General features: G+C 38.1%; 2 protein-coding genes across 4 annotated transcripts in view; one reads left to right on the top strand and one right to left on the bottom strand.

The window, feature by feature from the left end:
• The window catches only part of MTMR2 (myotubularin related protein 2), a 105,292-nt gene extending 87,296 nt beyond the window's left edge, over window positions 1-17,996 (top strand). For all 3 annotated transcript variants that reach the window (XM_061143741.1, XM_061143749.1, XM_061143756.1), the window contains 6 exons: window positions 4,761-4,946; window positions 7,583-7,789; window positions 10,868-10,960; window positions 13,766-13,879; window positions 15,709-15,885; window positions 16,601-17,996. In XM_061143741.1, the coding sequence (XP_060999724.1) occupies window positions 4,761-4,946; window positions 7,583-7,789; window positions 10,868-10,960; window positions 13,766-13,879; window positions 15,709-15,885; window positions 16,601-16,762 (939 nt within the window). In that variant the 3' untranslated portion in view covers window positions 16,763-17,996. The remainder of the gene's footprint in view (window positions 1-4,760; window positions 4,947-7,582; window positions 7,790-10,867; window positions 10,961-13,765; window positions 13,880-15,708; window positions 15,886-16,600) is intronic.
• A 5,768-nt stretch (window positions 17,997-23,764) lies between these two features.
• The window catches only part of CEP57 (centrosomal protein 57), a 48,958-nt gene continuing 44,762 nt past the window's right edge, over window positions 23,765-27,960 (bottom strand). The window contains exons 9-11 of the mRNA XM_061143768.1: window positions 27,535-27,773; window positions 26,804-26,948; window positions 23,765-25,757 (exon numbers count right to left, since the gene is read on the bottom strand). Of these exons, the coding sequence (XP_060999751.1) occupies window positions 25,527-25,757; window positions 26,804-26,948; window positions 27,535-27,773 (615 nt within the window). The 3' untranslated portion in view covers window positions 23,765-25,526. The remainder of the gene's footprint in view (window positions 25,758-26,803; window positions 26,949-27,534; window positions 27,774-27,960) is intronic.

Below are 27,960 nucleotides of genomic sequence, written 5' to 3' on the forward strand. Positions count from 1 at the left end.
TATTATAAACAATGCTGGGGTGATCATCCTTTAATTAAATTATGGAGCATGTACTTAATTATTTCTATCCTGTTTAGTGTTTTGAGGACACTTTGAAATTCAGGCATTCTCTGTTAAGCTGTAAATATTCCCCTTAAATATTCCCCTTAAATGTTAAATATTCCCCTTAAAGGAGAAACAGGACAGTGTACATATGAAACTAGTTCCCCAGGGACTGGGCATATTTTTCCAGTAATTACTTATACCATGAGTTAGCAGGAATGAGACTTATTATCTAGGATGAGGGACTTCCCTGGTGGCCCAGTGGGTAAGATTCCTTGCTTTTAATGCAGGGAATACCATCCTATTCGCGGTCAGGGAACAAGATCCCACATGCCACAACTAAGACCTGGTACGGCCAAATAAATAAATAAAATGTATTTTAAAAAAAAGATGTTGTCTAGGATGAGAGGTGTTTAAGGCAGAAAAGGGGCTAGGCAAAATGTTCTATTCCTTGTAAAATTATTCCCACATGTATTTCACTATGGAAATCTCTTTTCTTAATAAAGACTGGTATATTTTATGTATTGGGGCATTTTTCTCATCATAAAATATGTAATAGACAACAAAAATCTAGGAAGGGATAGGCGAAGTAAAGGAATAAAAAACACCTGTAATTACTGATCTTTGATATATTTTCTGCCACTGTTTTTTTCTATGCATTTATAGATTGATTATTTTGTTTCATTGTTTTTCCTTTTTATAAAAAATATTTCTTTCCAATGACTGTTCTTGAGAAATATTTTAATAAGTACTCATCATACAGCTATGTCATTGTTTACTTAATCATTCTTCTAATACTAGATGTTTAATATTTAGTACTTTAAATATAGCTAAAATAAGTACTTATTGTTGACAGTTTTGTTCCCTAGCTATACCATTACTATATCCTGATTTAAAATATTCATATTTTTCAAAGTTTTGCACATATTGCCATTATTATCAGGAAAGTTAATTCACCAGCTAGATAGATATCTTTTTTCCTGCTGTTTTATTGAGATATAATTGACATAGTAAAGTATATAAGTTTGAGGTATACAGCATGTTGATTTGAAATATATGTATATTGTGCAATGATCATCACTTAGTTAACATCCATCACTTCACATAGTTATGGTGTCTTTTTCCTTGTGATGAGAATTTTTTAAATTTACTCTTCTTAGCAACTTTCAAATATATGATATAGTGTTGTTGACCATAGTCATCACGTTGTACATTATATCCCCAAGACTTATTTATCTTTTAACTGGAAGTTTGTACCTTTTGACCACCTTCACGCAATACCCACCTGCCCCATCTCCCTTTTAAAATTTGCAAAAGCATACATATTTGTTGCAACAAATATTTTTTATCTTCATGGTAAGAATATTTTTTATAGCAGTGTGAATATGTGTGAGCAGTGTGAATATGTGTGATACAGCAGTGTGTGAAACAGTGTGAATATGTGTGAAACAGCAGTGAACATGTGTGAAGCAGTGTGACTGTGACAACTTCTTTTGCAGTCATGAGCCATATCAAGAATTAAAGCTTTACTAGCCACTAAGCCTTCCATGTGCGCCCTACCCCAATCAGATTTGCCTTCTACCCCTACTAAAGGTAACCACTATCCTAACTTTTATAGTAGTCATCTTCTTACATTACTTAATCTGTTGTTACTGAAGTATACACATCACTAGTCTCTGTAGTTTAGCCTCGCCTTGTTAAGATTGTGTTTGTATGCCTTTTAAGTCTCTCTTCGTCTACGGTCTGCCCCTTGTGCTTCCCTTCCTGACCCCCTCCTTCTCTCCAGTATATTTTACTGTGGAGTTTCCCACAGTCCAGACTTCGCCGATTGTGTTATGGTATAGTTCTTCTGTCCTCTGAATTTCCTTCACATGAATTCAGAGGTTTATTCAGATTTAGGTTCAATTTCTTTGGCAAAGCTGTAGGGGATACATCAGGAGGCACATGATTTGAGGCTGATTCTTCTTTTTGGATATTAGCAACTGATCAAGCTCAGTGCCGAGATCTGTTCCTTCAGTGGGGTTGCAAAATGGTGATACTCTTAAGTTCATAATTTTCTTTTCAGCTATTAGTTGAGCTCTTTCTTAAAAGAAGCACTTTCTCTTATCTAAATTATGGTTAATCAGCAGTTCAGTTCATATAAGAAAGCCAGGGTAAATACTTGATTCTTTTTCCTTATTTATCAGTTTTCCCAATAATAAATTTGCTCCCTGCCATCCCATGAGAATGACTAATTTTTTTAAGTGTTACTATGAATGCATTGGGGCTTCCCAGGTGGTACAGTGGTAAAGAATTTGCCTGCTAGTGCAGGAGACACAAGAGACACAGGTTCAATCTCTGGGTCAGGAAAATCTCCTGGAGTCGGAAATGGCAACCCATCCCAGTATTCTTGCCTGGAAAATTCCATGGACAGAGTAGTCTGGTGGGCTATAGTCCATGGGGTTGCAAAGAATTGGACACAGCTAAGCACGTATTGTATTTGTATGTAGTCGGCAATTTCTAATTCATTGCAAATAGCATTAAAGTTTTTTTCTCCACCTTTGATCAAAAGGAGACTTTGCAAGTTACCTTCCGAGTGTTTGGCATGACTGTAGTAATCTTTAGGCTTCCTTGGTGGCTCATCGATAAAGAATCTGCCTGCAATGCAGGAGACATGGATTTGATCCCCAGGTCTGGAAGATCCCCTGGAGGAGGGCATGGCAACCCACTCCGGTATTCTTGCCTGGAGAATCCCGTGGACAGAGGAGCCTAATGGGCTACAGTGCATGGGTTCACAAAGAGTCGGACACTACTCAAGTGACTGAGCCCACACACATAGTAATCTTTGCTATCTGGTATGATATACACCAGAGTCATCAGGAAATCTTGTACATTTCCTGCCCCAGACTTGGAATAGCCATTTCCCTAAGAAGTTCTGGTTTCTGTTTGTAGGAGATGGTATTTGAAACCATAATTTGGTGCTAAGGATACTTATTTGCTACTGGACTGGTCCAATTTCGGAGTCTTTTCTGAATAGACTAGGAAATGGATAGAGCCAGGAAGTGTTAATATATTTTTAAAGATACAGTACTTCATGAGTTCATACTGGTGCTTTCGGTTTAAATTCAGTGTTAGAGTTTTTACATGTGTGCATGCATGTGTGCTAAGTATGTCTGGCTCTTTATGACCCTATGGACTGTGGCCTGCCAGGCAGCTCTGTCCTTGGGAGTCTCTAGGTAAGGATTCTGGAGTGGATTGCCATGCCCTTCTCCAGGGGATCTTCCCGACACCCCATCTCTTAAGTCACCTACATTGGCAGGCAGGTTCTTACATAACTTCTTCAAAATTACATGTGTAACTCCTTCCTTCCCCACCAGGAATGCTGATTCTCAAAGTCAGAGGGAATGATAAGATTTATATGTTACATAATTACTCACTGACTTTATCCTACCATAGTACTAGAATAACAGTGTTACTAGTATCCCCAGTACGTTTAGGGAAAAATTTTTTTGGACTTGCTCCTATTGTAAAATACATGTGTTGTATTTACATTGTCAGAGTAGGTAGTCTGTACAGTCCCTTATGTATACTTACTCTCCCTTTTACCTCTGACTTCTACAAGTAGCTGTATTTTGTGCACCCGACCAGTTCTTGTGCGAGTCTTGGTCCCAGAGCGTTTGACCCTGTGTGCTTGTGACAGGCTCCCTGCAGCTGCAGAACTGCCATGTTTCTGGGGTTTATTGCAACACATTTGCGTGTCCCTCTGTCCCTGATGTGAGCTGTCCCCACTCTCTAGAATAATCCTTGTTAACAGGGACCTAATAAAACACTGTTAATTTTGTACTTGTGCCCGTCTTGACTCTAAACCATTTCCCACACTGTCAGTGTCAGAAAGGAAACTTGAACATCTGTTCTTCACTAATTTGTTGGTTAAGAGGTAAGTTTTATTGTTTTCAAAAATGTGATCTCTTAATTTTATATAACTACAGTGACTGTTCCAGTATCATCCTAATTTTTTTCCACTAGTACTCAAAGAGGCATGGTTTTATACCTGAGATAAGAGGCATATTTTATCCAAAAGGCAAAAGAGTATTTTGTTCATAAAACAGGGAAAGATTCAACCCAGAAAAATTTGTTTCTTTCCAGCTGTAGCTTACTGTGAACACCAAATATTTCTCATTCTATTCTGTAGATATAGATTTACCTCTTTGAAAATAGTGATAGTATTATACTATAGTACTCTGTGCTTTTATATTTGTTCTGTCTTTTTATTTAATAATAATTGTGCAGTTACCCTAGAAGTCAGTCACCACGATTGCAAAGCACTTTGCAAATATTAAGGTGAAGTGAAGAAAAGTGTGGGTCAGGTGAAAACCATACAGATGTCCCTGCATATGGAGCTTCAGTCTTCTGTATGAAATTATGTTTGGGTAGGACTTGAGATATGGACAGTGAAATTATAGTGCTCTAAGTACCTTCCTATATGTTACCATATATAATTTTAATAACAGCAACAAGAGGAAGTCAGGGTGAGCGTGTATATTCTTGTTTTATGAAGAACTTGTGGGACAGTGTGGTTGTGTTAGGTTGCCAGCCACATTTTCCCATGGAGTTTTCCTGTCCATCAGCAACATGTATCAGCTTTGATACTTTTGGGCATTTTATGGCACTCTTTCAAGGATGTCATCATACAATGGATATGCATTCATTTTTTATTTCCTGTGATGTTATTTTTCCAGGCAAAAGGTGGAGGTTATGAAAGTGAAGATGCCTATCAAAATGCAGAACTAGTTTTCCTAGATATCCACAATATCCATGTTATGAGAGAATCTTTACGAAAACTTAAGGAGATTGTGTACCCCAACATTGAGGAGACCCACTGGTTGTCTAACTTGGAATCTACTCACTGGCTGGAGCATATTAAGGTAGGGATATGTTACTATTTCTTTAAACTGTAAGAGACTATCAAACAAGGACTTTCTCTGCCCTCTTGAGTGTTGCCTCTTACAATTGAAATCAAGATAGAAGTATCTTTCTAAACAGTGAAAAATTGATAACTACTCTGATAATTAGAACTACTTTTAAGTTTGGGTGCTTGAATGAATTAGGTTTCTGTATTATGCATTTGGTTCTGTTGTACTTTTTTTTTTTCCCTCTTTTTCCCATCCTGTCTGAATCTGCCCGTCCTTCAGTTCCCGGTTTACTTCTTTGATAAAGTCTTCTCAGATGGAATTCATTTCCATTTTCTCTGAGCTTTTCATTTTACTTTTCTTTCTGGCTAATCAGATGCTCCCAAGTACTTGATTTAATTGCTTTTATGTGTCAATTAACATAGATTGCTAATTCATGGAGAGTAGGACAGGATAAATCATATTTCTTCTTTGTCCCCATTGGAGCCAGGGTAGCACTATATGATGTAAATAAATCACCCAATAAATAATTGTTACATAGCTTTTGAAAACCATTCTGGTCAGGCACATGAGGTGAAGAAGTTAAATGAAGGGGACTGTATGAACCTCAGCTTGCCTAAGCATAATGTTTGAAGCACCAAACATTATTTCAGTTAATATAGTTATAAATATTTTCAGGTAGGTCTGAATTTCAGTAACATAGCTTACCAAAATATAGATCTCTCTATATTATATATAGATCTCTATATAATACATGAGCACATATATTGATGATGTGTAAATAGAAAACCGTAAGACTTGATTCGGAACTGACATTCACTGTAGCATTTTGTAAATTACAGCTCATTGTTTAGCAGGTACAATATTCTTTCCAAAAAACTGGCTATAACAGAAACACATTTCCTTCAAAGAGGTACAGTTGTGCCTGGACCACCTTCTCCTTCAGTCTTCACACCTGCAAGGCTTACCCACTCACTCTCTTTAGATCTCTGCTCAGACGTCAGCTTCTCAAAGCTGTGTTTCCTAACCACTCCATACACAGTGACAGTTCTGCCTGCACTCCCTAGTCTGGATGGCACTTTTTCACTTGCTGCCCTCCGACACACTGTTTCTTTCTTTATTTGCATCCGGCCGGCCTCACCTAAGTACAATATAAACTTCATTAGGCCAGCACTTGTTCCGTTTGCTGCTCTGTAGTTCCAGCACCGTGAGCAGTGCCTACCGTGTGGTGGGGGACTCCATAAATGTTTCTTTTAAGTGAATGAACGGATGAAGATGACCAAACGGAGAACTCTTCCTCATTGCCTTAGCTTTCCACCTGTTCTAACCCTTTAGGTCAATGGTGTGTAATTTTGCGTATATATTTGACTTACGTGCTCTGTGTGTGCTCATTCACTCAATCATGTCTGACTCTGATCCCATGGACTGCAGCCGACCAGGCTTCTCTGTCCACGGGATTTCCCAGACAAGGATACTGGAGTGGGTTACCATTTCCTTCTCCAGGGGATCTTCCCGACTCAGAGATCTGACCCGCGTCTCTGGTGTCTCCTGCATTGGCAGGTGGATTCTTTACCACTGCGCCACCTGGGAAGCCTCATATTTGAATTATAGGTGGAAGTTATTTAAAAGAGTGAGTTAGGATTAATGGAGACCAGGCTTTTTTTTTTTTCTTTTTTTTAATGCTCACAGATAACTCTGATGCATAGATAAGATTGAGATTGCTTCGGAGTACCCCACTTCCAAAATATGCCTACGATTATGATTAAAAGGAGGTCATCATGAGGTTCTCCAAGCCTTAGTATAGCATATCTCTTCTTTCACTCTTATCTATATTTGTGTGATCATGCTGTTCTTAAAGTATGATTGGGCCATTGCAGAGAAGAGGGGGGGCTCTATTGTTCAGTTTAAAGGCTATTACACTGTGTGTTTCTCTTTAGGTTACATCTAATTCTGTCTAGTTCTAACTCAAGATCAACTTCAGAGAAGGTAAATTATTTTGCAGAGAGAGCCTGCATATTTAAAAAAAAATACCTGAAGTTATTTTAGATACCAGTTAAATTAACGTGATAATATATTGGCCCGATGAGAATTTTTCATTCATACCAATATGTAAAAGTCAGCTTTCTCTAAAATTTCATGCTTTGCTTGCTGTGTGGTATAAAAACAGTAGAGTAAATGCTATAGAAAGTGTAGACTATTTTATAATATCCAACTTTACTGCTTTCATATTTATTCTGCTTTGGTTAAGTATCACTGTTTTAAGTAACAGATAAGAATTCAATTGGTGTATTATTTTTACTTAAATGGATGATGTTGGAGTATTTGAAGATTCTCAGAAGTAGATCTCTTCGGAACGTAATCCTTCTTTCTTATTAGTCATACTCTTGATTTTGTTCAGAACCCAAAGTTACCTTTTGTTTGGATATTTCATTGTGTAGATTAACAGGAGTCTGCATTTTTGAGATTTTTCAGTTTTAAAAGCAAAGTGTCGGTATCTTCCACCATTCACAAAAATTCCTTTTAGGAAAGGACTGATATTCTTTTCTCCACCTGTTTTTGAGATAGTCATCTCTGAAAAAACCTATTACAAATTTTGAGGAAGAAAGCATGTATTTTTTTAAAAGAATTCATTGAAAAACTCCTTTTTTCAGCTTATTCTTGCAGGGGCCCTCAGGATCGCCGACAGGGTGGAGTCAGGAAAGACGTCTGTGGTGGTGCACTGCAGCGACGGCTGGGACCGCACTGCCCAGCTGACCTCCCTGGCCATGCTCATGTTGGACGGGCACTACCGCACCATCCGAGGCTTTGAGGTGCTTGTGGAGAAAGAGTGGCTGAGCTTCGGACATCGATTTCAGCTTGTGAGTGAAGAGCCTTAACTCGGTATCACATGTGCATCTCACACAAGGCGTGTGAAGATCATGTCTTTTATTCACTTGATATTCACATATGACTGACCTTTTGTTCTAATGGTAAACTGCTCAAGAGAAACTTGTCAGATTATTTAGAGGATCCTGGAGACGAGAGGTAAGATTCTCAGAGGCCTTGAAGCCCCCGAGAGTGTGATTTTTGGCAGCGTTTTCCTAGGTTGCTGAAAGACTTTCTGAAATATGTTTGCCCAGATGCTGTCTCTAATGTTAGCTGTTAGTATCCACTAGCAGTGTTTATTTTAAAAAAAGCTTGCAAGAAATGGACATTTAAAGGTAGTCTGCTGTTTTAAACTTGAACTGTTAAATAAAATTGGTCACCTGGAGTATCCATTCAGATGGCTTATATTTTTCAACTCTATAAAATGTACTTACCATGATAAGACTGTTAAAAGAGTGACGTTTCAGTCATCCAGTGCTGCACATGTTCAAATAAGGGTAACCAAAATCATAAACATTTCAGACTGTTTGAAGCTGCAGTGGATTCCTAAATTGCTAACTCTGACTACCTACTCCGTTTTCCCCCTCTTGATTGTTATCTGAAAGCAGGATTTAACAAAGCACATCTGATTAAGTGGGTATGTGCACATGTTTAATACAGGGTAATGATTCTCAAACTTTTTGATTTCTGGACCTCTTTCCATTTTTAACAGTTGTTGATGACCCCAAAGAACTTTGTTTATATCAGTATTTTCCATATTAGAAATTAAATTTTTTAAATGTATGTATTATTTAAGGAAATAATCTATTTTCTTAGTCCATTTGGACTGCTGTGTTTCTCAGTTTTGACAGCTGGAAGTCCAAGTTCAGAGTGCCAGCATGGTAGGATTCTGGTGAAGGCCCTCTTCCAGATTGCAGACTGCCAGCCTTTCACTGTTATCTTTAATGGTGGAAGAGGGTTGGGGAGCTCTTTGGGGCCTGTCCTTTGATAAGAGCACTAATCTCATTCATGAGGTTTCCACCCTCATGACCTGGGTAGCTCCTAAAATGATCAAATTGGGCATTTGATTTTCAACATGTGAATTTTGGGGGACACATTCAACCCAAAGTCCTGTTATATATTAGCATAAATAACATTTTAAAGAAAAGTAACTAGCATAATATGTTAGGAAGCATGGAGTTTTATGAGAAGAGTGGCATTATTCTACATTTTTTACAAGTTTCTTTAATATCTGGCTTAATAGAAGATAAATTTCATATCTACTTCTGCATTTAGTTTGTTACAATATGTCCTGTTGATTGAAGATATGAGGAAAATTTGACCACATGCGGATATATAGGTTGAAAAAAAGGGTATTTTAATTTTTTCCAGAGAATTGTGGATAGTTTCTTTGCTACTGTGCCAAAACTTGACAAGTGGTAGTTTCTTAGTGGTTATTTGTAATGTGGAATCTAAAACTAGCTTGATGAGTTTTCTGGTGTTTGTTCTATTAAATTCCGTTGGTATGTCTTGCACTTTGAATAAATAGATCTTTTACCTGTGCATGATTTTGTAATATCATGTGTTGGTAATTGGGAAAATACTGGCTTACTGATTTACACAGCCCCTCCGTCTTAATGCATTTCAATATATATCGTAAAATCACAGGTATTAATATTACCACTAATTTTATCAGAAAAGTCTTTTAAGTATTATCAAACTCATTGTGGCAGGTAAAATTTTCCCTCAAATTTAATTTTCACTCAACAGCTTGAATTTCTTCATTGGTGACAAATACTGTCCATTGTTTTCCTTGAAGTGACAGACTCACTTTTGTACATTTTCAAAAAAGATGTCTGCAAGATATTCAGGTCTTAATAACTATAATTCATATATCAATTGTTCTTTCAAGTCAAAATGATGTTCCGTGAAAAAGCTGTGTTTCCTACATTCTACTTAAGTCTGCAACAGAAGCACGTTATGTGTATTTCCCATTTTGTTACATAGGATACTTAAAAAATTATACTCCAAGGTGGAGATTTATTAATTTTTACTGCTTCATCAGGGACATTGGCTTAAGAGAGATTGGCTTTTTTTCTTTCATTTAACTGCAAGTGTTTGACAGGGCAAACATAATAACTATAGTATAGCTCGATTCCAATGCCTTGTTTCCTGATTTCCTCCTAAGGTACCAGAAGTTTTCTTCCTTCATCACCTTTACACCATTCTGGAGGAGGGCATGGTAACCCACTCCAGTATTCTTGCCTGGAGAACCCCCATAGATATAGGAGCCCAGTGGGCTGCAGTCCATGGGGTTGCAAAGAGTCGGACACAGCTGAGCACCTAAGCATGGCACAGTGCAAATGTCAACCCACTGAAAAAGGCAAAGCATGTCTTAGTAATATTATGAAAATAGTTGTGAACTCACAGACCTCTCCCACTGCTGGAAGTCTGGATCACTTTTTTAGAATCACTGCCTTGGGGTATAGGGTCGGTGTTTATCTCAGTCATCTGGAGCAGAGGTCCTCAGAGGAGAAAAACGATTCAGAAAGTAGGTGAGTGCATGCTTGAGGGGAGATGTCAAGCATTTTCCAAAAGTTTTCAGAGGTTTGTGCTAATATGATTCTTTTTGAAAGACCGCCTGGAGCTCCAATGCAGTCGGTCCCCTTCATGCCCTGGCCAGGGTGTTAAAGGAGACCTGTGCTTCCTGGGGCTAGTGTACAAGGAACTGTTAATATTCAGGGCATAGTAAATCTCCAGGACAAAAATCTGGGCTCTGAGGTCTGTCTGCTCCTATCTCCCATTGTCAGCTTTTTAGGATCTAAGCTTCCTTTGTTAAACAGACTTGTAATTCCTGTTACAAGTGTCTCCTGCCAGGAAATAATTGGACAGGTTGCAGACTGAAATGCTAATAGACATTTCTCCTTGGTGGAATTTGGTGATTTCTGTTTTCCTTGCAGTGCTCTTTCAAAAAGATTTTCTGAATTTTTAAAATATTGAGCAAATGTTACTTTTCTTGAAAAAGAAAACTACTTTCATCAAAAGCTGAAAAATCTTACAAAGCTCATATAATATTTCACTCTTTGCTTCAGAGAGTTGGCCATGGAGATAAGAACCATGCAGATGCAGACAGATCACCTGTTTTTCTTCAGTTTATTGACTGTGTCTGGCAGATGACAAGACAGGTAATTTATCTGGGATATCCATTCTTACATCTCTCTTTTAAGCTACCTAGTCAGAGTTGGGTTTGGTCACTGACTGTCTTACATTTCATGTAAAGTGGAAGTTCTTTTAAGTTTCCTAGGTACTAGAAGTATTATTATCATGTTAAATTATTTTATTTAATATTTTAATTTATGTTAAATAACGGTAATATATTCACTCAAAAATTCATTTATACATTGCTAAAGGAGGTAAATAAAATGAAATAGGCAAGGTAACTCAAAATGAAATCCTATTTTAGGCAATTTTGATGAAAAAATGTGTTTAGATGGAAATCATGGCAACATATATATGAAATAGATTCAGTTTTTTTGTTTTTAGGTATGGAGCAAGAGATTATGTGCTTTAGAGCTATCAACATTCTAGAAAATGATTTGAAATATTACTGTGAATAGGTTTAGTGTTTTGGAAAGATACAAGAGGAGATTGAAAAACATCTGATTTATTATGGGATAACTTTACTAATGAGGCAAAGAGTTCATGTCTTAAAAATGTTTAACTCATGATAAATAATCTGAGAACCCATATGTCAGGTACCACTCAGTGGTATATCAGTTACTTATCCTGGAGTTTTACTAGACCTCCAACCACCAGGAGCCTGGCTGGTTCTTCCTTGGACTGCCATGGGAACGGGCAGCAGGGCACTTGCTGGCTCTGCTTGGTATTCACATTATATTTCAGCTTCAATAAAATGTTCTTTACTTCATTAAGAGAAAAATGAAATTAGACTTTATTTATTTTTTAAAATCTTTTGGCTGTACCTCTATATTGGCAGGGTGGAGTCTTACCCACTGGACTGCCAGGGAAGTCCGGGCCCACTTTTAACTGTTACCATATTCTATTTTAAGATAGTATTTGACAGTGTTGGGAAAAATCAAATATGCCTTATCAGGGGACGACAAAAGGCGTCGCTGATGGTTAAATGTACTGCTTTCCAGGGAGAATATCTTGAAAGGAGCAACTCTTGGTTCTGGTATATTTGTTAGAAAAACAAAATAGATCCCATTTACTGATTGCAGAGGAGAATACATGACAAATATACTTATTTCTTAGTAATTGTGTTAACTTTTTATATGCCACACCTCTAAAAGCAGTTTAAATCTTGATTTTGCACTTAAGTTGCTAAGTAATGTTAAATCTTATTTCACTGATAGAACTTAAAATACATTATATATGTATAAATAAAAAATACATATATTTTGTTATATAAGTGTGTATAATAAATACACTTTATTATACATGTCTGCTTATATTTCTCTTTGGTATTTTCCTCCTGATCATGTGAGATAGTAATAATGTTTGTTGGCAGTCATCAGCTTTATAAATAATTGAATGTTTGTGCAGAGACTTAAATAGCAGATTTATCAAAAGGACCAGCTGTGTTACAATTAGCCAGATTCTACGTCTCCTGCTCTCATCATCATCTCTCACTGCTGGGATCAGGAAGCAGGATGAAGGGCCCTTCAGATTTTAAACATATAAGGAGAACAAAATATTCCTTCTCTGCTCAGGATTTTAAAAACAATAGCAACGATTAATGTTCTATTTAAATAATGCTATTTTAGTTGTGTTTGTGAGGAAATCTCACTAATTAAGCTGTTTTCTCATAACTGAGCTAATAGTTTTGCCAAGAAGATGAAAGGCTAATCATAGGCTTAACTCCTTCGAATTGCTATGTAATAAGGTAGGGTGCATTCACGGTTGGCTAATAAATAAGCTGTTTAAGAGTAACAGTACAGGAGATGGGATTTATTCTGTAAATGAATGGATGGAATTTGACAAAGTTTTTTATGATTAATTGGCTTTATGTTGGCATGTGCTTCATTCGCTTCAGAACCCCAAAAATTATTATTCAAGAGTAAATTGTTTATTATCCTGCTTATAAATTTAGGAAATTTGAAGGCAAACTTGTTTTCACTCTTGTCCCTTTTGTGTGCAGTTTATGCTGTTTTCATCCACTGTTGGGTAGGGATCATTCTAAGAAAAACTTGGCACCAGTATTTATTTACTAAGGCCACAATCCAAACATTCATGAAATTCTTTTTCACAGTCCTATAAATGGTACGGTCTTACATAGAAGCTTTCAAATAATTCTTAAAACAGTAAATGGTTAGGATGGATTATACTAAATCCCTTACCTTCCTGGGACCTGTAATTGGTCCTTGGTAAATTACCCCTTAAATTGTGTTGTTTGTGTAAGACATCCAGTCAAACACCTGTCCTAGTTAAAGAGGGTGAACTTTCTCTTTTAAGAAAGGCTGCCAAAGTACTGGATTATAAGATATCATGGTTTGAGTGCATGTTCCTTGAAAAGATGAGTAAGGTTGGCTTTTAAATGAGCTGCACATCTCCTTTTCTCGAGACATTGATACTTTTTGTGTAATTCCTAAGAACTATGTTGTTGAAAATTTAAAGAAAAATCTTACTGTGTTTCTTCTGGTCATTCTTGGCAGAGAAAGACAAGTCAGATCAGCCTCACGTTGAGGGTGGACTGGTACAAATGGACAGAAGGAAGCAGGATGAGAGCACTTAGGTTCTTACTGCACAGGAAAGGAGGTGTGAGGAGAAAGTGTCTCAGCAAAGTGGTGTTTCTGAACAGAAGACCAAGCAAATATTAATAGTACCGAAATAGCTTAGAAATATATAGTCTCTGAATGCTGTTTAGCCTAATTTTAAGAAGTTTTACAAAGCACCCACCAATGTACAGGGATGAACATGCTTGGGAAGCTGCCCTAATTATTTCGTGTGTTTTGATGTTTTATTTGCAGTTTCCTACAGCTTTTGAATTCAACGAATATTTTCTCATTACCATTTTGGACCACCTATATAGCTGTTTATTCGGAACATTCCTCTGTAACAGTGAACAGCAGAGAGGCAAAGAGGTAACACACGATCCCTGCCTGTCCTGCCTCTGTCTATATATACACGCTTTCTCGACCGAGTGCAGCCTGGGATGGCTTTCAGCTGAACAGTTGTTCTTTTGGATGATGCCTTTGGCCATGTGTTCTTTTATATGCTGTAATATGCTCACTTCTTTCCACACCTCTGAGCTTGATCTGTCTTAAACTACCTCTGTCATGAGGATGGGTGGGAGGCAGCGTCTGCGAAGGGAACTGAAGTGTGTGGTGTCTTAGGAGCACTCGTGTGCCTGTCACCACACTTCCTGCAGGAGGGAAGCGCATCAGAAGCAGGTGCAGCAAGATACAATAAGCAAAAAATAAACATTTGAATGAATGCACAGCTCAGTTCCCAAATACATTCTCATACATATGAACCATTTTAGTTTTTTTTTAATTGTAAAATAATAGAAAACATTCAAACACTGAGAAAATATTAAGTAGAAAGTTAAAATTTGTTACCCCACGTGCCCAGAGATATCACTGTTCAGTGGTTGGTATTATTTATAAGAAATGTATAATGATTACATTTTAAGTTTTACTTCTGTGTTCCTCAGAACACTTCTGCCTTATGTATGAAGTTCTAAATTATCTTGATTAGTGTCTCACTCTGCTTCAGTTTTCATTCTAAAAAATGGGACTCTCAAATAGTTTCTTCATGCTTTTCTGTAAAGCCTAGTGGCAAAGAATGCTTGCTCTGGAGCTAGGCTTCCTGGGTTCAAATCTTGGATCTTTCACTTACTGTGTGAAGTTGAGCAAGTTAATTTCAGCTTCTGTAAAAGTAGGGATAATAGTACTTAACTTACGTACTTAATAGTGCTTACTATTGTAAGGATTAAATAAAATAAACCATACAAAACCACTGTGATAATGGTTATATAGTAAGTGCTTCCTGTACTAGAAGTTCCTTGAAGATAGATGTTAAAATTTTTAAAATCACCCTTACATCTTCAGTATCTAGCATGCAGTAAATATTTCTATGCACACAAGCCAATCAAGAATTTATTGAATGTTAGATAATCAGTGGATAACTTCCAAAGAGACTTTCAGTTTTTGGGAGCCTCAAGTAGGATTTACTATATCTTAAAAAAAAAAGAAGAAATGTTTTTAAAACTGAACTATAATTTGCATTCCATAATATTCACTTTTAAAGTGTATAATTCAGTGCAGCATATCTAGAATTATATAGTCATCACCACCATTAATTTCAGAACATTGGAAAGAAACCCCATGCCTGTTAGTAGTTACTACCTACCTATTCCCTTCTCCTCTCAGACCCTAGCAGACACTGTAATCTCTGTTGGTTTGCCTCTTCCGGACACTTCATATAAATGGAATCACTCTGGGTGTGGCCTTTGTGTCTGGCTTCTTTCAATTACTATAATGTTTTCAAGGTTCAGTTTGTAGCATGTATCATTATTTCAGTTCCTTTTTATTAATGATATTCCATTGTGTCGTTACATTTCATCCATCTATCGGGTGATGGACTTGGCGTTGTTTCTACTTTTTGGTCATTGCAGCTGATTGCTACTTTCAGCATTGTGCACAAGGCTGTCCATGCCTGTGTTTTCCCTTGTCTTGGGTGTATATCTAAGAGTGGAATTGCTGGTATGGTAATTCTGTTTACCTCTTCGGAGAACTGCACTGTTTTCCACTGCTCTCTTATTTTAATCAAAGTGGTGCTGTTGCCAAAGTGTCTGAGTTCTCTCCCTCGAAAACTGTTCAAATGATCACAAATGCCTTTTTACAGATTTCATCTAGTGTACGATCAGCTTGTGTAGTGGAGACCCTTCACCCGTTTTCCCTTCTTACAGAACCTCCCCAGGCGGACGGTGTCGCTGTGGTCTTACATCAACAGCCAGCTGGAGGACTTCACCAATCCGCTCTACGGGAGCTATTCCAACCACGTCCTCTACCCAGTGGCCAGCATGCGCCACCTGGAGCTCTGGGTGGGGTACTACGTGAGGTGGAACCCCCGGATGAAGCCCCAGGTGTGCATGCCCTGCAGGATCCAGTGAGAGGTTTCATCCATGCAGTTGTGTGAATTACTCTTGTCCCTTTAAAGTGGCTAGAAAAGTTATCTGTGCATATTTAAAATTTCCTTTTTTTCCTGTTAACAGTTACAGTGGGATAGTAGAAAAAGCACTGCGGTAGGGATGAGTAGTGCCCTGACTCTTGTCATGACTTGCTTGTTTGGCCTTGCACAGATCACTTCTGCTCTTTCTCGTCTTTTCTCCTCCGTCAGATGAGGGTGCTGGGCTGGATAACTTCTAGAGGTTGGGGGAAATGGCTTTAGGAGAGTTAAAAGCCTCACCAAATTCTAGTCCATTTTTTAAAACGTTACAGAATATTTGCTGCCTAGAACTGTTTAAAGGACTAAAAGTCTGCAACTAAATAACAGGAAATCTTTAAGTATTGGCTTTTAGATTATGTTGTTATTTAATTATTTGTTGTATTTGGCCAAGCACCAGTCTCAGGGTGTCCTGTGGAAACACCTGGGGAGACCAAGGAGGCCAGTGAAAGAGCTGCGGGTCAGTGGAGTCATTGAAGTTAATTTTCACTGATGTTCGGGAAAGGTGGGCATGGTCCCATAGCTGAAAGCACGCACTGAACATTTAGGGACGAAGCTAAATACCAGAATGATTTGACTTCGGGTTTGTTCCGGATTGCTTAGTTAAGTAATTTTATGGTGTATTGCTCTTGTAGGAGCCCATTCACAACAGATATAAAGAACTTCTCGCTAAACGGGCAGAGCTTCAGAAGAAGGTAGAGGAGCTCCAGAGAGAGATTTCCAACCGATCAACCTCATCGTCAGAGAGAGCTGGCTCTCCGGCACAGTGCGGGACGCCTGTGCAGACGGTCGTGTGAGAGGCGCTCCATGGGGCGCCGTCGCTGTGAACCCTGCTGACAGTGGCAGCTTCGTGAGGAGGAGGGCTTCCGAACGGAGAACCCGTCTGTGAGAGAACTTCAGTCACTTTATTTATTTCACATCTCTCTAGGATGAGTTCATAACTGTAGCAGTGCAGATGGTTTAAGGGAAGTAACCTCACGTGTAATTACATGATTACAACACTAATCTTCTAAGTCGCCCAAAGAATATTAAAATGCTTGAATCTTGGCTCCACAGTGGGAAGAAGTTTCTGATTTTCAAAGGAAAATACTGTCTCAGAAGTTTTGGTGTCTGCTAAAATCAAAACACAAACCACTTGAGAACAGCACTTCTTGATGAAAGAGCGCTCACTGCACAGAAGTTGGGAGCGTTAGTCTTCAGACCAGTCCCCACATTCCTTGGACTTGGACGTACTGGGCCCCATGTAGATAAATCAAGATGGGTTGATGCTCCTTTCTCAACATCATGGGTTTTTCTTTTTTGTAGTAAGTAATTTACTTTTACCATTCAAAGCTTGTGTTCTTCATATGTAATAGGGTATATGATATCAAGGATATTATGATGTAGTAGTAGTTGAAAATTATTGCTGTCATTATTTATGTGCTTAATTTAAGATATATTAGGTAGCTATTCCAAAACGATGCCTTACAGTTGTGCTTTGGAGGAGACTGCAGAGGAGAAAGTGGCAGCCGTCCAGGATTTCAGAGTTCCATATCCTTCAGATCAGTTACTGGCAACATCATGAAACGTATTTTAAAAACTCATTATCTGCCCTTCTTTATCTTATTTACTTTTTTGTATGGGTTTGAAGACAAGTTAATGGGTGAGTTTTGAGGTTCTACTTAAAAGTTTAGGAGGATTGACATTTTTATGAAGTCTGTATAAAGAGCATATGATGAGAAGTACTGTGCTCAAATTTTACATGAAATATTTTACTGCTACTTTCCTTTGCAAATTCTGTAATTCCACCAAATGATTAAGTCTACCAAAGAACTTATTGCATGTAAAGATGTATTACAATCTCCATGCCAGTAAGGGAAATCCTGCCTCACTTTTTGCCTGCTACAGTAAGAGTCTAGCGCTGGTATAAACAGTCGACTCCCTGGTGTCTATTTTACTCTGTATAAGAGCCATATGTCATGTACTGTAACACAAAGGAGCTTCTTGTCCCTTGGGTCTTTAATTAAAAGAAAATTTCAGCTGACTTTTAAACTTTGTCCTTGTTCTATGTTGTCTTAAGTTTCATATGCAGAAATGTTTGAAGTTTTTTTGGTTTTTTTTTTTTGAGAAAAGGATGTTTCATAGCAGCTGCTTTAAGAGAAATGTTCAATTTGAACTGATAAGGAATTCCCTGGTGGTCCAGGGATTAGGACTCTGCCCTTCCACTGCAGGGGGCATAGGTTCCATCCCTGATCAGGGAACTAAGATCCTACATGCTGCAGCCAAAAAAAAGAGATATGTACAATTTGAACCGATAAATAATACTCAAAAATAGAATTTTTTTACTCGTTAACTCAGTAGACTGAACCTATGCCCTGCTCTTGATTTTGCAATGAGTATAATTTGTTATTAATATATCCAATATTAGCAATAAAGGACAGAAATGGTGTGGACCTAACAGAAGCAGAAAATTTTAAAAACAGATAGCAAAAATACACCAAAAAACTATACAAAAAAAGTCTTAATGACTGGGATAACCACAATGGTGTCATCACTCAACTAGAGCCAGACACCCTGGAGTGCGAAGTCAAGTGGGCCTTAGGAAGCATTACTACAAACAAAGGTAGTGGAGGAGATGGAATTCTAGCTGAGCTCTTTAAAATACTAAAAGATGATGCTGTGAAAGTGCTGCACTCAATCTGTGAGCAAATCTGGAAAATTCAGCACTGGCCACAGGACTGGAAAAGGTCAGTTTTCATTCCATCCCAAAGAAGGCAGTGCCAAAGAATGTTCAAACTACTGCCCAAGTGCACTCATTTCACATGCTAGTAAAGTAATGCTCAAAATTCTTTAAGCTAGGCTTCAATAGTACATGACCCGAGAACTCCAGATGTACAAGCTGGATTTAGAAAAGGAAGAGGAACCAGAGATCAAATTGCCAACATCCGTTGGATCATAGAAAACAAAGAAATTCCAGAAAAAACCTCTACTTCTGTTTCATTGACTACACTAAAGCCTTTGACTGTGTGGATGACAACAAACTGTGGAAAATTCTTCAAGAGATAGGAATACCAGACCACCTGACCTGCCTCTTGAGAAACCTATATGCAGGTCAGGAAGCAAACTTCAGTGGTGAATTCTACCAGTCATATAAACAATCAACACAGTCTTCCTCCAAACACTTGCAAATACTGAGGAGGAGGGAACAATTGCAAACTCATCTTCAAAGCCAGCAATACATTGATACCAAAACCAGATGAGGATACAAGAAAACTAGACTCCTATCTCTGCTGAATATAGATACAGAAATTCTCAACCAAACATTAGCAAACCAAACTCAAGAACACATAAAAAGGATTATATACTAGAACCAAATTGGACTGATCTGTAGTATGCAAGAATGGTTTAACATATGCAAATCAATAAATGTAATATAGCACGTCAATAAAGTGAAAGAAACACTACATGGCCATTTTAGTAGATGCAAAAAAAGATAAACATCTTTCATGACAAAATACAACATCCTTTCATGATAAGAACCTTTAGCAGATTGGGTAAAAAAAGAACATACCTCAGTAAAGGCTGTATACCCCAAACCGACAGCTATCAATGGAGAGATGCTGAAAGTTTTCCTTCTAAGATCAAGAAGACGACTGTGAGGCCCACTCTCACCACGCTTGTTCATTACAGTACTGGAATTCCTAGCTAGAGCAGCCAGGCAAGACAGAGAGAAGGCATCCAAATCAGGAAAGAAAGAGTAAACTTCTCTATTTGCTGATGATTTGATTTTATATGGATCTAATTGTGGTGTCAACCAAAAAACTGTTGGAACTAAGCAATAATTTCAATAAAGTTATATCATGCAGAAGTCAGTTGTATTCCTTTACACTAATGATGAAGTACCTGGAAACTATCCCACTCAAAATAGCATTAAAAGCAATAAACTATCAAGGAAAAGTTTAACCTAGGAAGGGAAAGATCTGTACAATGAAAATGACAAGACTTTGTTGAAGGAAATCAAAGAGGACACAAATGGAAACACATCCTATGCCCTTAGACTGGAAGAATTAAAATTGTTTAGATGACCATTACTCCTCAAAGCTATCTATAGATTGAATGCAGTTCCCATGAAAATACCAAATGCATTCTTTACAGACACAGAAGAAACAATCCAAAAATTTTTGTGGAACCACAAAACCAAACCCCAAATAGCCAAAACAATCCTGGGTAAAAACAACTAAGCTGTGGGAATCATACTTTCAGATTTCAAACTATACTATTAATACAAAACCACAGTAATAAAAACAGTATGTTACTGGCACAAAAAATAGACACACTGCCCACTGGAATAGAAAGACCAGAATTAAATCCCACTGAGAGAAAAGTGAAAGTGTTAGTAGCTCAGTCCTGTCCAACTCTTTCTGACCCCATGGGCTGTAGCCCGCCAGGCTCCTCTGTCCATGGGACTCTCCAGGCAGGAACACTGGACTGGGCTTCCCCTCCCTTCTCCAGAGGATCTTCCTGACCCAGGGATCGAACTCAGGTCTCTTGCATCACAGGCAGATTGTTTACCATCTGAGTCACCAGGCTCTGCTGTCTATGAGGATACTCCGGGCAAGAAGACTGCAGTGGGTTGCCACGCCCTCCTCCACGGGATCTTCCCAACCCAGGGATCGAACCCAGGTCTCCTGCATCGCAGGAAGATTCTTTACCGTCTGAGCCACCAGGGAAGCCCAAGCATACTGGAGTGGATAGCCTATCTGTTCTCCAGGGGAACTTTCTGACCCAGGAATCAAACCAGGGTCTCCTGCATTGCACGTGGATTCTTTACCAGATGAGACATCAGGGAAGCCCAAATTGAATGCCTATCTAACACCATTCACAAAACTTAAATAGTGCTAAGTGTTGTGAATAAAACAGCCTAGTGTGATATTAATAAGGCATCGAGGGGAAATTTTTGAAGTGTAATCAAAGAAGGCCTGCTTTGAATATATTAACATAAATCATACATTAATTAACTTGAAGTGGATCAAAGCCTTAAACATAAGACCTGATGCCATAAAACTTCTAGAAGGGAAGATGCTCAATATTGGTCTTGGCAATGACTTTTTCAGACATGATGCCAAAGGCACAAGCAACAGAAGCAGAAAACAAAGGAGACTACATCAAACTCAGAAGCTTCTGCACAGCAAGAGAGGCAAAAGATGAAAAAATAGCCTAGTGAATGGGAGAAAATTTTCACACACCACATACAGTAAGTCTCCTCTATAACAGACCTTCAAGCTGGGAACTCTCACAGATGCAAACAGGCCTTCACAGGTCCAGTCATGTAAGTTCACGTGTCTGGCCTGCATAATCATGTGCCTGCACCCTCTACAAGTGGCCATGCGTTTGTGTGCTTTGCTGCATGTCACCGTTCAGTGTACAGTGCTTTATTTCAAGCCCAGGATGTGCAGAAGCAAGCATAAAAGCAGTGGGGTATAACCAGTTCTGTAAGTTGGGTACTTAGGCTAACTTCGTCGTACTTACAAATTGGACTTACGAATGTGCTCTTGGAATGGAACTAGTTCATACGTACGGGACTTACACTGTATTAAATTAGAGGTTAATATCCAAAATATGTTTAAACAAACACACAACTTGGTAACAATGAAAAAAATCCAAAAAAAAAATGGACGAAACTAAATGGACATTTTTCCAAAGAGGACATGAGTGGCCCATGGTACATGAAGGGATGTTCAGCATGCCTAATCTGCAGGGAAATGGAACTAAAAACCAGGAGGGACCACTTCATACCTGTTAGAATGGTCTCATCAAGAAGATACATAACAGGTGCTGGTGAGGATGTGGAGAAAAGGGAACCCTTATATAGCTGCCAGTTAAACAGAGGTTTGAACTGTGCGGGTCCACTTGGATGTTTTCAGTAATTAGGTACTACAGCACTACATGGTCTGAGGGTGAATCTGTGGACGCAGAAATGCTGTTCAAAGGTTAACTGTACACTGTTGATGAGAATGTAAACCGGTCCCACTATTATGTAAAATACAGAGGCTCATCAAAAAATTAAAAATAGATCTCATACTTCCAGGTAAAGAACCAAAGTAAATGAAAATAGGATTTCAAAGAAAATAATGCATTATTCCCACGGTTACTGCAGCATTATTCACAGCAGCCAAGATATGGAAGCAACCTAAATCCGTCAGTGGATGAATGGATACAAATAGTGGATATATACACACAGAATATTATTCAGCCTTGAGAAAGGATTCCAGTCATTTGCAACAACATGGAGGAGCCCTGAGCACATTACGCGGAGATAAGTCAGAGAAAGACACTGTATGGTCTCATATGTTGAATCTAAAAACGTCAAACTTATAAAAATCAATAAAATAGTGGTTGCCAGGAGATGGAGTTTAGAGGGACAAGATTGATGTTAAGGGTACAAACTTGCAACAGGTAGTAAATAACCCATAGAGATAATGCACAATATAGTGAATGCAGACAATACTGAACTATAGTTATATGATGTGATAAATGGCACTGCAGCAGCAACTGGATTACAATATATAAATGTATCAAAGTAACACGCTATATACCTTGAATTTGTACAATGTTACATGTCAAATTTGTTCAATGTGAAAACCTTACAATAAAGATGTTTCTAACAAAGCTATTCACAAGCTGTGTTCCAGAAGTGTCATTTCAGGGATTGGAAGTGATATTCACCCATTTTGAAATGCATGTAGTTATAGTTAAGTATTTAGGAAGACATAATAAAGATTGTTTCTAACAAAGCTACTTGACGCAGTGTTATTTCAGTGCATGCAAGTGCTACCCACTCTGTAACGCATGTAATGAAGTGTTAAACAACAAACAAAAAACACTTGTAATAAAGATATTCTTAACAGAATAAAAGATAATCCATTGGGGTGTGTTTGGAAGCTGGGGAGAGCAGTCTTAGCAACTTTTATATCTACAGTTATGTTTTCTAACTTTATCTATTGGTTGCATAGGTGTACTTTTTCCTTTGTGATTAGGGATATGAAATTTACAGACAAACCTGTGTAGTTAAGTCAAAGCTCCTGAGTCTCCTGGCACTTGTCCGCTTACCCTTCTGTTCTCATTGGCATCAACTCAACTTTTATGTACAAGTACTACTCAACTGGTCCCAATTCTCCCAGATGCCTGCCATCCTTGTTCATTTTTGTTCTTGTTGACCTGAAACTGTTCTCCCTGAAGGTCATTCCTGTTGTGTAGGCTAGGCATCACTGCCTTCTCCAGGAAATGATCCTTGTTTCATCACTCCCTTCTCTGCCAGGCCCCGCCTCCCTCTGCACCACCACAGTACTGTACAGACACCACCCACCGCTGTCCCGAAATGCAGTCAATGCAGTAAAAGGCCTAATACGCTTAGTGACCACACAGCCACTGCATTTCATGCTGCTTGTCTAGATAAAATCCTGGAACTCGATTTCAATCCCAGGCAAAAAGAAATCTCTTTAATGTCTAGTCAATGTGTTCACTAGCACAAAATTGGGAAAGGAGTACGTCAAGGCTGTATATTGTCACCCTGCTTATTTAACTTATATGCAGAGTACATCATGAGAAATGCTGGGCTGGATGAAGCACAAGCTGGAATCAAGATTGCTAGGAGAAATATCAATAACCTCAGATATGCAGATGACACCACCCTTATGGCAGAAAGTAGGAACTAAAGAGCCTCTTGATGAAAGAGGAGAGTGAAAAAGCTGGCTTAAAGCTCAACATTCAGAAAACCAAGATCATGGCATCCGGTTACATCACTTCATAATAGATAGGGAAACAATGGAAACCATGACATTTTATTTTCTTGGGCTCCAAAATCTGCAACCATGAAATTAAAAGATGCTTGCTCCTTGGAAGGAAAGTTATGACCAACCTAGACAGCATAAGAAAAAGCAGAGACATTACTTTGCCAACAAAGGTCCATCTGGTCAAGGCTATGGTTTTTCCAGTGGTCATGTATGGATGTGAGAGTTGGACTGTGAAGAAAGCTGAGCGCCGAAGAATGGATGCTTTTGAACTGTGGTGCTGGAGAAGACTCTTGAGAGTCCCTTGGACTGCAAGGAGATCCAACCAGTCCATCCTGAAGGAGATAAGTCCTGGGTGTTCGTTGGAAGGACTGATGCTGAAGCTCCAATACTTTGGCCACCTGATGCGAAGAGTTGACTCATTGGAAAAGACCCTGATGCTGGGAGGAATTGAAGGCAGGGGGAGAAAGGGGTGAGAGAGAATGAGATGGCTGGATGGCATCATTGACTCAACAGACAAGAGTTTAAGGAAACTCGGGAGATAGTGAAGGACAGGGAGGCCTGGCGTGCTGCAGGTTCATGGGGTTGCAAAAAGTTAGACGTGACTGAGACTTAACAATAACAGAGTATCTTATATAATGTGAGATACTTCAGTTTTGCTGGACTTGGTTTCTATGTAAGCATGAAAAAGGCAAATTATGTATTAAATAACATATATTCTTACTGTTTCTCGTAAGAGATTAATGGTCTATTTAAAAATGTATTTTTTTGAGAGATTACAACAAATAAAGCCTTTATTAACAGGCTGCTAAGGAAAATTTCAGTGTTTCCTTAAAAAAGCTGTTTTATTGATTTCAGTGGCAAATTTATAAAGTTAACATGTCTTGAACTATTCAAAACTATGATTCACATTATTAACAATGACAATTACATGTGTACAGTTAATACTGCACTCACACTGTACACAAAATAATCAAGGGATTTTGAGTTTAAGATTAAAAACAATAATGCCTTGAAATGAATAGCATGATTACAAACAGGTATTATCTAAAAATACATATGTATATCTACTTTACAACACCTCCCTTTCTCTCTTCATTCCAAAACCTCATTTACGTCATTAACAATTTGTTTATAGTTTTAAAAATGCTTTTGTGATTTTCACATTTAACTGATTTAAAATGAATGCATCTTTAAAAATTTTAATGGTGAATTAACATCAATGCAAGTGTATTTAATACTGACCAATGTCTGTAATGTCAAAAAGCAAAACAAAGCAATCGTCTTAAATACTTATAAATATTTAAATACAGAAAACCTCCATCAGTAGTCGAAATGGAGCATATTATTTAATGGTTGTATTGAAAAGCAAAAGCAGGCGATTCATGCCAAGATTTAAAAATGAGAGTTTTCAAACAAACACTGCCTATGGGATGGCCTCATACTTTGATCAAATTTAAACCTAATTTTACTTATAGAATTATTAAAAAAAATCACACCCACAAGTAAAAAATTGGTAATTTGTTTACAAAGTGCAATATCTCAGTACAGCAAATTCATCTCAAACAAAGGAACAGTATGTGTGGCTTCTTGGCCTTTGAAACTACCCCCAGTTTCCGTTTAGATGGCTTAACATTTAGTTGTGATGTGTGGCAAAAGAAGCCTGTGTAATGAAGCCTGGGTCCCTAAATGTCTGCTATTTAATTTCAACATAAGAGTATGAGACCTGGAAAGTCAATATCTGATTGATGAGGTACAGATTATGTGAATAAAATTTATGACCTGGTAACAGTCAGTAATCCCAACACAAACTATTGCTTTGTAATGAATTCTGTATGGATTGCATATCTTTCAATAACTGAAGATTTTTCCTGCTTTTTTCTCCAGGTCTCGGTTTGGCAAAGTCCTTCTTATTTGTGGTCCCCGTGGTTGTAGAACGGCTGCTGCTGTTTGCTTCCTCATCAAGAGTCTTTTTGGTGGCTTTTAATTCCTTCTTTTGCTTCTCCAACTTTTGTTTCTCCAGCTATACCAAAAAACCAATGTGAGGAAGAAAAAGGAAAAATTAATTAAAACATATGCTTGCAAAAAACTGGTATTTTTAACTCTCATACTAACTAAAACGCATATATATATATATTTTCTGGGTTTTTTTTTTTTAAGCCTTCAAAAACCTATTGTACTAGTATATAGTGACATAAAAACATGTAAACAAGAGGAAAAACATCAATTCTGGTGCTATACCAGAAGTTAAGATAATGCTGCCAAATGCAGAACAGGGTATGTAAGAAGCAAGAGGGTTTGGGGGGGGAAAGTTCTCGAGGAGGAGGCAAAAAACTCCCACACAGGTAATGGAAGACAAGAAGGATTTTAAATAAATGAGGAGGAGAAAGGCATTCTCCAAACTAGTCTGAGCAGAGAGAAGCATGTTCTGGATAGATGGAATGTAATGGTTATGTATGAATACTATGAAAAGGATTTTTAATTTTATTATCTTTTACAATAATTTCAAAGAGGGAGCTTTATTTTTACTTTAGCTGTTGGCTAAAATAAATTGCTGCTGGTGTTTAGTTAGAAAAAGGTAAGTCTAATGTACAGAAAACGGACTTCCCTGGTAGTCCAGTGGTTAAGAATCTGCCTGCCAGTGCACGGAACACGGTTCCCAGAAGATCCCACATGTCTCGGGGCAACTAAGCCTGTGTACCGCAGCTAGTGAGCCTGCAGGCTGTAATGACCGAGCCCACGCGCCACACCCACCAAAAGCAATGAAGACCCAGAGCAGCCAAACAGATAAATCTCATTCATGGAAGAACATGAAATATATTCAGTACCTGGAAGATGTATTTCAGATGATAAAATCTACTCGAAGAGACTACAAGACAGTGTCTTCCTAGCCTGCTTAACACCAACTCTTAATAACTAATGAACTGAATTAATAAGTACCTACAATAAGGAAATGTTTCTTATAGCTACCTATGATACAATGTCATCAATATATTTGATGGAAAGGGTTTTTTGTCTTTTTTACTCTTGTTTTTTAATCATTAGAAATGAATAAAGGAAAACAGTTACCTGGGCTTGGTATTTTCGAACTTTAGTTATTTGATTGGCTTTTGCCTCCATCCTTCCCACTAATGCCTCCAGTTCACACTCTAGGTTGTCTTTCAGTTCAACAGTTGGTGATTCTTGGATAAGTTTTGCAAGCTGCTGGTGATCACTATATAAAAAACAGAAAAAGGTCTTAGTTAGGTTTCCTATGTTACATGGCTAAGTCTACTACATCTCCCTCACCATGGGATCCCTGCTTTGCCGATTAAAAAGTGACTCAATTTTTTCAAATAGAGCAAATTTCCCCATTAAGTCCAAAAAGGGTACCAGAGGCAAAGGAAAAAGAGTTTAAAGCACTAATTATCTATCTCCCCCACAGAGCATTACATAATATAGAAAAGGAAAGTCTAGAGAAGGATTCTTGTCCTTCACTCACTCATTTCCTAACTTATCAGTTATGTTTAGCTAAACTCAATGTATAACAAGCTCCCAAACAAGGAAAAAAAACTTGAATATAAACCTTGGTCTTCAAAACATTTAACAGTAATAGAAAAAGGAGATACTTCGCCCAGAAGAGCTGTTATTTGTTAAAGTCCTAGTAACTTGTTGAGTGGTTGGTAAAATGATTGTATTCAGTAAATATTTCTTGAAGTATTTAAATATGATAGAATTATTAAAGTCACCAAGAAGTTAAAATGAGGTTTTAGAATTAAATGAAATTAAAAAAAAAACAAAACCAAAACACCAAAACTCACAAGCTCATTTGCCCAAATTCATCTTGTAAAGTCTGCAGGACTTCAGACAGCTCTTCATTAACACTGCTAGAGGAGGGAGGCGTTGCTGACTTCTTGCTCTTCCCATTTCGTGAAGACACTTGTTTTGCCAAAGGAATACTGCTGACTACTCGATCATTGCACAAGACTTTACTGTGTTGCTTCATTAGATGCAGGACATGCTGAACATTGGCTACCACCGCATGGCTGGGGCTGGTGGACTGAAGAAAAGAGAAGTAATTGAAGCCACATCTTCTGGAAAAATGTTTTACCTACTAACCTGGGTAAAAAGACTCTTTCCTCCCCCACAAAAAACCCTATGATACAAACTTCCGACATTACAAGTGCATTTCCAGCCTGCCTCTTACTCTCCACCCTACTGTCACGCACGTGGCTTATGTGCCCATC

The sequence above is a fragment of the Dama dama genome, chromosome 1 (assembly GCF_033118175.1).
Source record: "Dama dama isolate Ldn47 chromosome 1, ASM3311817v1, whole genome shotgun sequence".
Lineage (NCBI taxonomy): Eukaryota > Metazoa > Chordata > Mammalia > Artiodactyla > Cervidae > Dama > Dama dama.